This window comes from Myiozetetes cayanensis, unplaced genomic scaffold (assembly GCF_022539395.1).
Source record: "Myiozetetes cayanensis isolate MyiCay16 unplaced genomic scaffold, myiCay2020 scf27, whole genome shotgun sequence".
NCBI lineage: Eukaryota > Metazoa > Chordata > Aves > Passeriformes > Tyrannidae > Myiozetetes > Myiozetetes cayanensis.
Window position 1 is genome coordinate 3,379,977 of NW_026087488.1, and position 10,226 is coordinate 3,390,202.

General features: G+C 55.7%; 1 protein-coding gene across 8 annotated transcripts; it reads right to left on the minus strand.

The window, feature by feature from the left end:
* Nucleotides 1-1,821: 1,821 nt before the first annotated feature.
* NLE1 (notchless homolog 1) lies at nucleotides 1,822-10,180 on the minus strand. Of its 8 annotated transcripts, none has more exons than XM_050321707.1 (13): nucleotides 10,021-10,179; nucleotides 9,307-9,450; nucleotides 8,435-8,652; nucleotides 8,250-8,329; nucleotides 7,905-7,981; nucleotides 6,547-6,644; nucleotides 5,124-5,316; nucleotides 4,547-4,682; nucleotides 4,125-4,171; nucleotides 3,769-3,971; nucleotides 2,711-2,870; nucleotides 2,551-2,621; nucleotides 1,822-2,063 (listed from the first exon to the last, which is right to left on the minus strand). In XM_050321707.1, exons 2-13 carry the CDS (start codon nucleotides 9,445-9,447, stop codon nucleotides 2,051-2,053), a joined length of 1,437 nt encoding a protein of 478 aa, XP_050177664.1. In that variant the 5' UTR covers nucleotides 9,448-9,450; nucleotides 10,021-10,179; the 3' UTR covers nucleotides 1,822-2,050. The 8 variants fall into 8 exon arrangements, 6 of the variants coding, with proteins under 6 accessions (XP_050177664.1, XP_050177663.1, XP_050177661.1 ...); XM_050321706.1 differs by having other exon boundaries at nucleotides 9,993-10,179; XM_050321704.1 differs by having other exon boundaries at nucleotides 10,112-10,178.
* Between the last annotated feature and the right edge of the window lie 46 nt (nucleotides 10,181-10,226).

A 10,226-nucleotide genomic window follows, 5' to 3' on the forward strand; every position in this document is an offset into this window, starting at 1 on the left:
CCATCGCTGAGCGTGGTTCAAAAATCCACCCGCTATCAGATCGGAGTTAGATTAAGGCCAAGAGAGCTTATTTTGGTGTACACTTAGTTGCAAGGCCCTCTCTTTCTTCAAGAGAGGGCCTTACTTCCCTTTGGAAAACCTTTCCGCTCCAGCATTAGGAAGGTGGGTTTTAATCAGGCTCTGTTTGGTGCCAAATGTCACAGAAGCAGAGTCTGAAGGGATGGCAGGAGGGCACAGCAATTGCTTTGGTTTGGAAATCAGGGGACAAGGCACACTGATTTATTTTAGGTACACCTACACACATGCACAGCCAAGCCAGTTCCCACAGGCAGAATTGCCTCCCTCAGCTCCAATACATCCCTGCTTCCAGCACAAAACACACCCTGCACTGACAGGGCACAGTGACCCCGTGCAGCACCTCAGGGGAGGAAGCAGAGAACGATGCTTGTTCCCCTGGAAAGAGCCACACCAGGAGCTGCTGCTTTCAGCAACTCAGACCCAGGGACATAGAGGTGAAAACTTTCCAAACAGGCAGGCTTCTTGGCCATTACCAAAGACCTGCTCCTCTCCTTCCCAAAAGGTTTTGCTCATGCAGAATGGATGCAACATGGCCTTCACTGTCAGCAAGAATCAGCTGGAAGAAGCACATTAATGAAAGAGCAGGTATAGGATATTGAGGACTTCCCAAAAGATCCCACAAAGACAGAGCCTGCTGACTTTGCTGACAAAAAGAGAAACTAAGAACAGGAACCACAAGTTGTCTTCTCAGTCATATCAAAGATCTGACCCTTTGTTCCAGTCTTTTTCTACCCTCAACACTTGCAGACAATTGCCATTACTGCACCATCCCCTCTTAATTCTCCAAAGCAATCCAACCAGCAGGAATAAAGTCCTAAAATGCATCTTCTGCAGCTGGGAAGCACTTGAGACCCAAAGTCCCATTCTGAGCTGTTGTAATCACTGAGAAGCAACTGCAGTATGAGGGCTATGGAGAATGTTTTGACCTTCATATTAACCTGCCGCAACTAAATTTGACAATATAATTGTCTGCTCCTTAATAATCACATCCTGATTTTCACTGTTTCATAAGCATCCTGGAAATAAACAGTAAATCCAGGTCTATTCGTCTCATGACGGCTGGAAGCCTGAGCTGACTTAGAAAAAGGCTCATAAGCAAGTTTAGAAATACACAACTGACAGTGTGAATCCCTCTCACCCACTGGGCAAGTAAATGCACTTGAGAAATTCCAGAAGGAGCCAACTCTGTGCAATGGAAGTTCTGCCACTCAGTCCCAGCCCTGCTGTCAGCACGTATCCAGGGCAAGGGACAAACACCACCCCAAATGCCAGCTCCTTTCTCCCCCTTCCCCACCCTACCCTTTTCCTTCCCCCCTGAGCCAGTGGTGGATGGGAAATGGATGCTCCCTCCCCTCTTCAGAGGCACCAGTGTCTCATTTCCCCATTTCCAAGAGCTGTTGAGACCTGAAAACTCTGCACAGCTCCAGCAGTCATCTGAAGTCCATGCACACTGGACCCTGAACAGACAAGTGGAGGATTTATGCTCTGTGGATGCAGAGGATCCACAGATAATGCCAAGCACAATTCTGCAATGTAATTGATGTGCTGAATTTTCCCATTTCTCTCTCTCTGAAGGTCACACAAGGACAACCCCTTCAGTTCCCACTAAACCTCTCTTCTCCGCAGGATTCTTCACACAGCAAGAAAGGGCAAGAGCCATCCCTGCCCTTCACTTGCCCCTCAAGGCAGAGGGCTACTGTGAGGCTGAAATTCCAATAAAAAGCCAGTTGAGACGGAGGCAGATGAGATATCCCTCCTGTAATGTTCAGAGGAAATCATCCTGCAAAGCACAGCTCTTAATAAGAACCAGAATTAAAATTTCCTTAAATAAATATAAGGAAAGAGTCCACGAGGGAGAGCAGCCAGCAGGAACAGGGAGTCGTGCTCGGGTTGGCCTCCATCGTCCATCCTCCCAGAGATCTTCCAGGCACATTGTGCTGAGGACAGGACCGGCAGCTCCGTGTCTGTGCTCCTATCGACGCCATCTGCAAATGAGGAAGAGGAAAGAGCTGCTTTGTCCCTGTGCTTGGGCACCAGTGCTGCCCAGCAGGCACCATACGAGAGCAGCACAGCAGGGCCCAGGCACTGGGGGCACCAGCCACGGTCAAATGGCAACCAGCTCACAGGAATTTGCCCGTCTGCATAACTGGGAGAGGGAGCAAGGTGAGAAATGAAGGTCTGACCAACTGGTACAAGTGTTCTTTCCCCTCTCCAGGAGCCAAAACATCTGAGTCAAATTTCACCCTGACTGCCCAGCTGGAGGGACTCTGCTTTCGAGTCATCTCCCAGGGACAGCAGCTGAGCCTGCCCTGAGGGAGATCAGGTCTCCAAGCTGAAGTGTGAGCCAGCACTGTCCTCTCTGCAAGGACAGATCATGCCCTAACCATGCAGGTCTCTGCAAGGAGCCTGTGGCTCTGAGGGACACATGGAGTAGCTGCAACACCCTCTATGGACAGATAACAAGTTACTTACATCCTCAAACACTTATCCTTCCCTCCACTCGCCACCCTCTGCCCGTCCGGGCTCCAATCCGTCGCATACACCTGGTGTTACGGAAAAGACAGTCAGTTCTGCTGGGAGGAGGAGCCACTCCTGCCTCCCTCAAACACCTCGGCTCAACCAAACACCTCACCTCGTCCGCGTGGCCGGGAAGATCGACGGCCAGTTTCTTGGTCTTGGCGTCCCAGACCTTGAGGGTGCTGTCGCTGCTGCCGCTCACCAGCAAGCGGCTGTCGGCCGACCAGGCGATCTGGTACACGGCCGAGACGTGGCCCCGCAGCGACGTCAGGTACCTGGGGCACAGCACAAGCTGTTAGAGCAGCAGGGCTTGTTCCAAACCTGCCCTTTGTCTCCCTGTTTCTTCTCCACCCGTGAGCAAACCGGCACAGTCACAGGATGCTCAGCGCACCCCGGGCGGTCAACTGTGAGACAAGAGTCCACAGGTTGCTCAGGCCGTCTAAAAACCCTCCCAGGTGGGCTCAGAACCTTCTGGAGGATGACTCTTCATCTCACCTCATCTGCCAAGTAAGTCTTATCCAGCAGGCAACGCTACAGCCTTACTGCACTGATGTGTCCTTCCTCTCTCTGGCCGAGCAGCCTGGATTTAGAGGGACCTTTAAAATTACTGCCATGAATGCCAAGCTCACAAGCACAGAGGTTGCTTTGCAGGGAAGGACTGCTGCCCCCAGAGCTCACCAGTACTCCAGCTGAAGGCTAAAAGCTGGATTCCAGGAGCATCCAAACCCCAACAGCACCACTTGTAACTACACGGATTTGCATCACCCAGAACAAGCTGTTCTCTGGCACGGCAACTGTTTAAACTGGGTCAGCCTACAGTGCCCAACACACACATCTTCAGGAGATCAGCAGAGTGGAACATCCCATCCCACCGCCGCTCAGAGAACTCGCCCTGCAGCAGGCTGCGTGTGCCACAGGTGCCAGGCAGTGCTGTGGCTGGGTGGCAGTGGGGCTGCACACACACAGCCAAGCACAAGAAGACCCCCTGACACAAGGAGAGCCAGACAAGGGGCTTCCCAAGGGCAGAAAAAACCAGAGGCAGCAGAATGACTGAGCGTGAGTTCAGGCTGCTGAGATGCTGAACACACCAGGGGGCTGCTGGCAATGACAGTGGAGCCCAGCCCTGCAGACTCTATCCTAGCACCACCTCTGCAACAGAACTAAACAACTCACTTTCCTGTCCTACCATCCCAGAGCTTTATGGACTTGTCAAAGGAAGCACTGGCTATTATCCGGGTGTCTGGAGAGAAGAGGACTTGGTTGATCAATGCCTGGTGGCCTGTCATTCTCTCCAGCGGCTTCTTGTCTTCTGCTGGTCTCCAGAGAAACAGGGTGAAATCATCTGACCCCGAGACGAGCCTTTCTGGTTCCTGGCCCTGAGAAAGGGATGAAAGAGCCCAAGTCCTGAATGGGCCAGGTGTGGAGAGCTCAGTAGCACAGCAGTGGTGGGGTCCACAGCCCACTGTGCACATTTACTGCTTCCACCAGTGACAGTGTTAGAAACCACAGCAGGGACAGAAAGGACTCACCCGGACTTGGTTGTACCTTTGCTGAGCCCTTTCCTTCAGTTCTGCCACTAAGAGAGGGAAAACAAGAGGGGAAGAGAGATTTGCAACCTGTAGGTGAAAGGACACTTTATAACCCCGTGATGCCAATTCCAATCCTGGCTCTGTGGGCCAAGCAGACGCACTTGTGACTTCTCACCCACTTCCACTTCGCCAAGGGCAGTCTGGGAGCAAAAGCCCTTGGAAACAGAGTGGCCTTCCCATCCCCCAGACTGCTCAGCCCTGGCACAGGCGAGGAAAATCACGGCTGTCAGCACGACTGACACCAGCCCAGGACCTGCTCCCAGCTCCCAAGGTTGCTTTGGCTCGTGGCAACACGGAAATCAGGCCTGCCCTTTATCCTCCCCGCTGCCTCCCCCCAGCCTACAAGAGGGTGCTGCACTTACAGGAGCCGCTGACGTCCTGAGGGTTGATGGTGGCCTCGGCGGGTTCGAAGGCCCCGGTGCGGAGCACGTAGTCGGTGCTCAGGGCCATGGTGTTCACCCAGTGAGCGTGGCCCTGCAGGCTGCGGCACAGCACGCCCTGGGGACACAACCACCCCTCACACAGGGAGGGCAGCACACAGCCAGGCTGCCCAGCACCCACCACACCCACTGGGCTGCAAGGACCAACATCAAACAACACTCCCAACCCTCCTGCCCGAGCTGCAGGCAGGACTGCTGAGTTTCAGGAACGACACTGTTGAGCTTCAGGAATCAGTTTCCCACAGGACCTTGAGGACACCCACCAGCACAGGTTGCCTCCGGGATGTTTCCAGCTTTTAGCCCCACTTAATGCTCTTAGAGATGAAAACATTGCACAACAGCCACCCTTTCCAAATTGTGTCAAGCAACAGGTTTTGGTAGGTCAGGAAGATACAGCACCTGCTCTGCAGCTCTGTTTTCCAGGGCACAGGCTGTGCCAGGAAGAGCAGACAAAGCTACCCCAGTGTGCCCAGCCCCCTTTGCCAGCAGCCTCACTTACATCCTGGCTCCTCCACACTTTGATGGTCCTGTCCTGGGAGGAGGAGTAGAGCAAACCATCGCCCCCCCACTTCACACACGTCACTGACTGCGTGTGGCTCGTGAGGATTTTGTCACACCTGCCCATCAGCGTGTCCCAGATGCGGATGCTGCCGTCCTTGGAGGCACTCGCCAGGTAGCGACACTCTGGGTTTCTGGGGAAAAGGAACATCAAATCCATTTGTGCAGCACACACAGCTCCTCCATCACCCCCAGTAGATTCAAGAAGTCAGTAAAATACAACTCTCTTTTGGCTCCAGACCTGCAGGAGGCCAGGCAGGGGCAGAGCACTGACCTACAGAGACCAAGGTACCACAGAGAAGGGGAGAGGCAGACAAATGGGTCCTCCAAACCAACTCCTGGGCTGCACACTGGAGGCTGGGGAGAGCCCTGGGCAGGGGACCAGCCTTGCCCAGGCAGCACAGACCAGCAGCTCTGGGAATGCACTGGATGCTCCCCTGCCTATGCCACGCTTATCCCCAGCCTGTGGGCAGAGTGCTCCTGTGCTGGCAGGACTGAAAGGAGCAATGTCCATCCACGTGGCTCAGGGAGGGTAAATTTAACACATCTGGGAGCAGCTGGCCACAACTCATCAAGGACAGGGGAGACACAACCCTCTGTCCTTTGCACCACACCTTCATCACTCAGCATGGTGGCACGAGCAGCAGTGAGGAAGAACAACCCCTCCCCTTGCACTGGGACTGAAAAGAGCAGTGCAGCCCTGCCAGGGTCATGTCTCTCCTCTCCATTTCCTTATTCTCCTTTACAATCATTTTTTGCTAATCCAGTTAACTGTTTGCAAATAGCTGGAGCTTCCTACTGGCAAATTCAATTTGCAGGGCTCTGCACTGAAGGGACCCTTTTTCTTTCTCTTTTATTTATTGCTATAACGTCTTGGATTATTGGCTATAACTGCCCCCTCCACCCACTTCTGCCAGAGGGAGCTTTAGCTGATCGAAGGGATAAGGGGATTGCACAGTTAATCATCCCTCATGATAAACAAACAGGATGACAGAGGCCAGCAGGATCAGGAGAGCAGGAGGGAGTGCTCTGCAGAGCCTGCACTTGGGGACCTCCAGGCTTCCCTGCTCAGCATGCCATGGAGGAGGAGCACACCAACTATTTGTCCAGCACCACAGCAGCAGTGCTTTCCAGAGCCAGGTATGTCTTTTACACAGGGGGAAAAGAGGCACAGCCTGGCAGTGACTTCATGGCTGGGGCTCCTGGCTCTCCCAGCCGGTTTTCCCAGCCCACCTTGCGAGCCCTTCTCCCGCATGCGCTTTTTCCCGTAACAGGAGAAAGGCAAACAGGAGCAATGCCCTTCAGGTCAGGCTGCTCTTTTCCACAGGAGTCAAGGGGAAGGGCTGGGCTGGCCCTTCACTTACATGTGGAGCGGCTCCCAGCACAGACACGTGATCCATTTGGAGTGGCCAGACAGCACCCGGCCGAGCTGGCTGCCCGTGGCTGGGTCCCAGAGGAATATCTGTCCGAGAGAGGAAGCGAGAGGGTCGCGTCAGGCCACAGCCATCATGTGAATCCCATTTGGGAAGCACAGGTATCCCTGGTGTCCGTTTACACTGGCAGAGACAGGGAGCAACAAGGGAAGGGGGCTGGATGCCTTTCCAGATCCCTGCAGCCCTCAGCTGACATCCAAAAGAATGAGAGCTGAGTGCCCTCCTCTCTGCCTACAAATTATCTGACTAAATTATCTGACTCAACTCACAACGGATACAGGTCCCCAAAAAGCCACCCCGTGCCAGAGACTCGGTGAGTGTTTGCAGAGCGCGACGAAAGCCGCAGCGCGCTAAGTGCTGCTTATTATCAGATCCTGTGGGTGGGACACATGCTGGTTTTCTCTTGTTGATTCTCTCTCTACATAAATGTTCATCTAAAGAGCCAAGGCATTAGTCATCTCCTACTTGAGAACCTGGGAAAAATAGGGAAATAGAGGACAACAGAGAACCCAGCTCCCTGGGTTTGATTAAAGCCAGACCAGCACCAAACCACAGCGGAACCACCCTGGCCCAGCCTGTTTCCTTGGGGATGGAATCACAGCCTTGGCAGCTCCATGGCTGCTCTCACTGCTCCCAGATTGTTCGAGGGTCAGAGTGAGCCACTGTCCCTCTGCAGCTCAGCAACTCCCTGACTCATGTTTAGCTGAGTGCTCCCGCTTCCCGAAGCGTTTCTGCACCTTAGGCACACACATTTTGCCCAACAGCCAGGGCAGAGCCCCCTTCACATTCCTACAAGAGGGAATTTGGCTGTATCTGTGTGAGAATGCTGCGAAACAGGCTGCTGTCTGGGTCACACTAACAGCAGCTCTGGCTTGGCTGGGCAATAACCACTCTCAATCCAGACACCTCCCTTGTGATGGAGCCCTCTGCCAAGGACCACACTGAAAGCCTGGACTCTTTCCTGCACGGAGGGAAGAGCGTCTGCCACAAGACAGCAGGACTCAGCAACAAGAGATCCACAAGGTGACAAAGCCAGAGCTCTGCCTGGCACAGGAGTCTGGAGACACTACTTGCAATATCACAACGTATCCACACACAAAGCTGCTCTGGGGAACAGCAATCCTGCTCCAAAGGACTGGATACACCTCTCGCAGCCCAGGAGACATGAACCTTCGCCCCTAATCCCCCACAGCCCTTCCCCAGGTTTTGTTTCAGTCCAGAGTGGGCCTGCAGAGGGTCCCCAAGCTCCCCCAGACCCCCAGCCCCACGCAGAGGGAGCCAGCACGTACCTGGCCGTTCTTGCAGCCCGAGGCCAGTTTCCTGCCATCTGGTGACCAGGCGATGCTGAGCACCCAGTGCCGGTGGCCTGGCAGAGAGAGCACGAGTGGGCATGAGTGGAGAGCTGTGATTATCCTCAGTGTCCCAGCAGGAAGCCACTCCAAGGAAGGGCAAGACAGGGAGAACCCCCCTGTGCTCCTCCTGGCCAGCCCCTCTTCTGCCACTTCATCACAGAGAGCCCTTCCCTCCCCGAGCCACGTTCTGCCTACACAGCTCAGGCAGCACCAGGCTCTGCTCTGCTCGTCCCCCAGGCAGGCAGAGGGTCCCTGAGGGATGGGGGACACCCCCACGCCCACCTTTGGCCGTGAACTGCGGCGTCTCCGTGCTGAGGTCCCAGAAGCGGACAGTGGTGTCTCCAGAGCCGCTCGCCAGGTACCTGCGAGAGGATGAGGAGCCGGGCTCAGTGCGGTGTCCTCAAGAGAGGGCAAGAGCAGCCGCTGCCTCACCCCGAGCCCCCCCGCCTGCCGGCAGCCCCTCGTACTTTCCGGTGGGGCTGAAGGCCACGGAGATGACGGCCTCGGTGTGCCCCTCGAGGGAGCTGGTGCAGCGCGTCACGGCGCGCACCCGGAACACCGCCTGCGGCTGGTAGATGATGTCCAGCACCTTCTCCGTCTCCACGCTCTGCCCCGCCAGCGTCTTCTCCAGCGACGCCACAATCTCGGCATCGTGGACGAAGAAGGCCAGAGGCACCGGCTCATCCTGTGAAAAATTGAGGAACTGATTTTATTCCAAGCAAATTAAAATGAACAGGGGGTACTAACAAAAGAACTATTTCTGTGTATTTACTAACTTATAGGCGTACCGTGGAGACTGTAAGGTGAAGGGTCCTATCTGGACCTCTCACCAGGGAATCTTTTGCAGCCGAGAACAGGGAACAAATTATGAATAAAAATGTATTCCTCTGTGCAATGTGGATACACAGAGAGACCCTCCATGCCTTGCAATGTGAGAATGATGCAAGACCCCCCTGTACGAGCCCAGGGGAGGTATGTTACAACCAGCCAAAAGATAACACCCACTTCCAAAGCAGAGAAATTACCTTTTAAGGCAACAAGCGGACAGTAAAATGAATATTCAACAACTGATATCAAAGGGTACAAAAAGCGCGGTTTTCAAACAGCGGTGTGCTCTTTGCATGATTCAAGGGTGCACCCAGTGCTGGAAATAGGTACCCAGCACTGCAATAAAAATCTCTTGCTATATTTCTTTGTCCTGCAGGTATTTTTGCCGTCTTCAAAATTCCAGAGAAAAAGTAACTTATAACAATCCTGTGGGAGAAAGGGCGGGTGAGGTGGCGAGGGGCGGCCCCGGGAAGGGCTCGGGAGTGCCGGGGATGTTCGGGAGGGGTCTCACCTTCTGCAGGAGGGCGTTGCAGACCAGCTGCAGCTTGTCCGGGGTGATGGTGACCGGGACGTCGAAGGGCGAGCCCAGGGACTCCCCTGCCTCGTCCCGAAACTGGATCAGGAGCCGCTGCACATCCTCGTCCGGCGTCATGTCCTGCGGGACAGCGCGCTCAGCGCCGGGAATCCCACCGGGCAGGGGGGACGGCCCCCCACCCACCCGGGCAGCGAAACCCGCGTGGGGGAGAAGGAGCCGCTATGGGGGGACCCGGCGCGGACCCCACGGGAGGGAGAAACCCCCGGCACGGGACGGGGCCAGCGGGAGCCCCGCGCCCAGAGCGCCGCAGCATCCCCACCCGTCCAGCACTGCACGTGGAATTCCAGCAGTGCGGCCCCGCTCCCAACCCCATTCCCATTCCCATTCCCAATCCCATTCCTGATCCCGCTCACCGCGGCCATGTGCGCGCGCCTCACGTGCGCGCGCCTCACGTGCGCCGGAAGGGGCGTGGCCGGGGCGGGAGCGGCCGAGCGCGGCGCTGCTGCCCCCTGGCGGCCGGAGGGGCAACACCGCCCCCACCACCCTCGGGGCCACCGGTTCGAGACTCCCCCCGACACCCCCGCGGTACCCACGGAGCGGGGTTTGGGGCCCTTCCCAAACACACCGCCCCTCTGCGGCACCGAAACAACACCACAACCGACCCAACGACAGCCGAGCCTCACGCTCCACCTGGCCACATCCACCTCAGGCAGCACAACGGCTTAAGGAACTCAGCCCTGGGCAATATTCACACCCAAACCCGGGGCCTCTCGTCACTCACGGGCTGGGCTGGATCCTCAGTCAGCATCGCACCAAGAACCGGGGAGGGGTAAATTCCTGCACAGAAGAGGATTTAAGCATGCACAGTTCAATACTGCACTACAGCACCAAGCCCT

Coding starts and splice junctions, on each gene's coding strand:
- NLE1 (XM_050321704.1), bottom strand. CDS start 10,138: ATGCTGACTGAGGATCCAGCCCAGCCC. Junction 9,451..10,111: donor CTGAGGATCCAGCCCAGCCC/GTGAGTGACGAG, acceptor GCTGTCCCGCAG/GACATGACGCCGGACGAGGA. Junction 7,982..8,249: donor GCCGCAGTTCACGGCCAAAG/GTGGGCGTGGGG, acceptor TCTCTCTGCCAG/GCCACCGGCACTGGGTGCTC.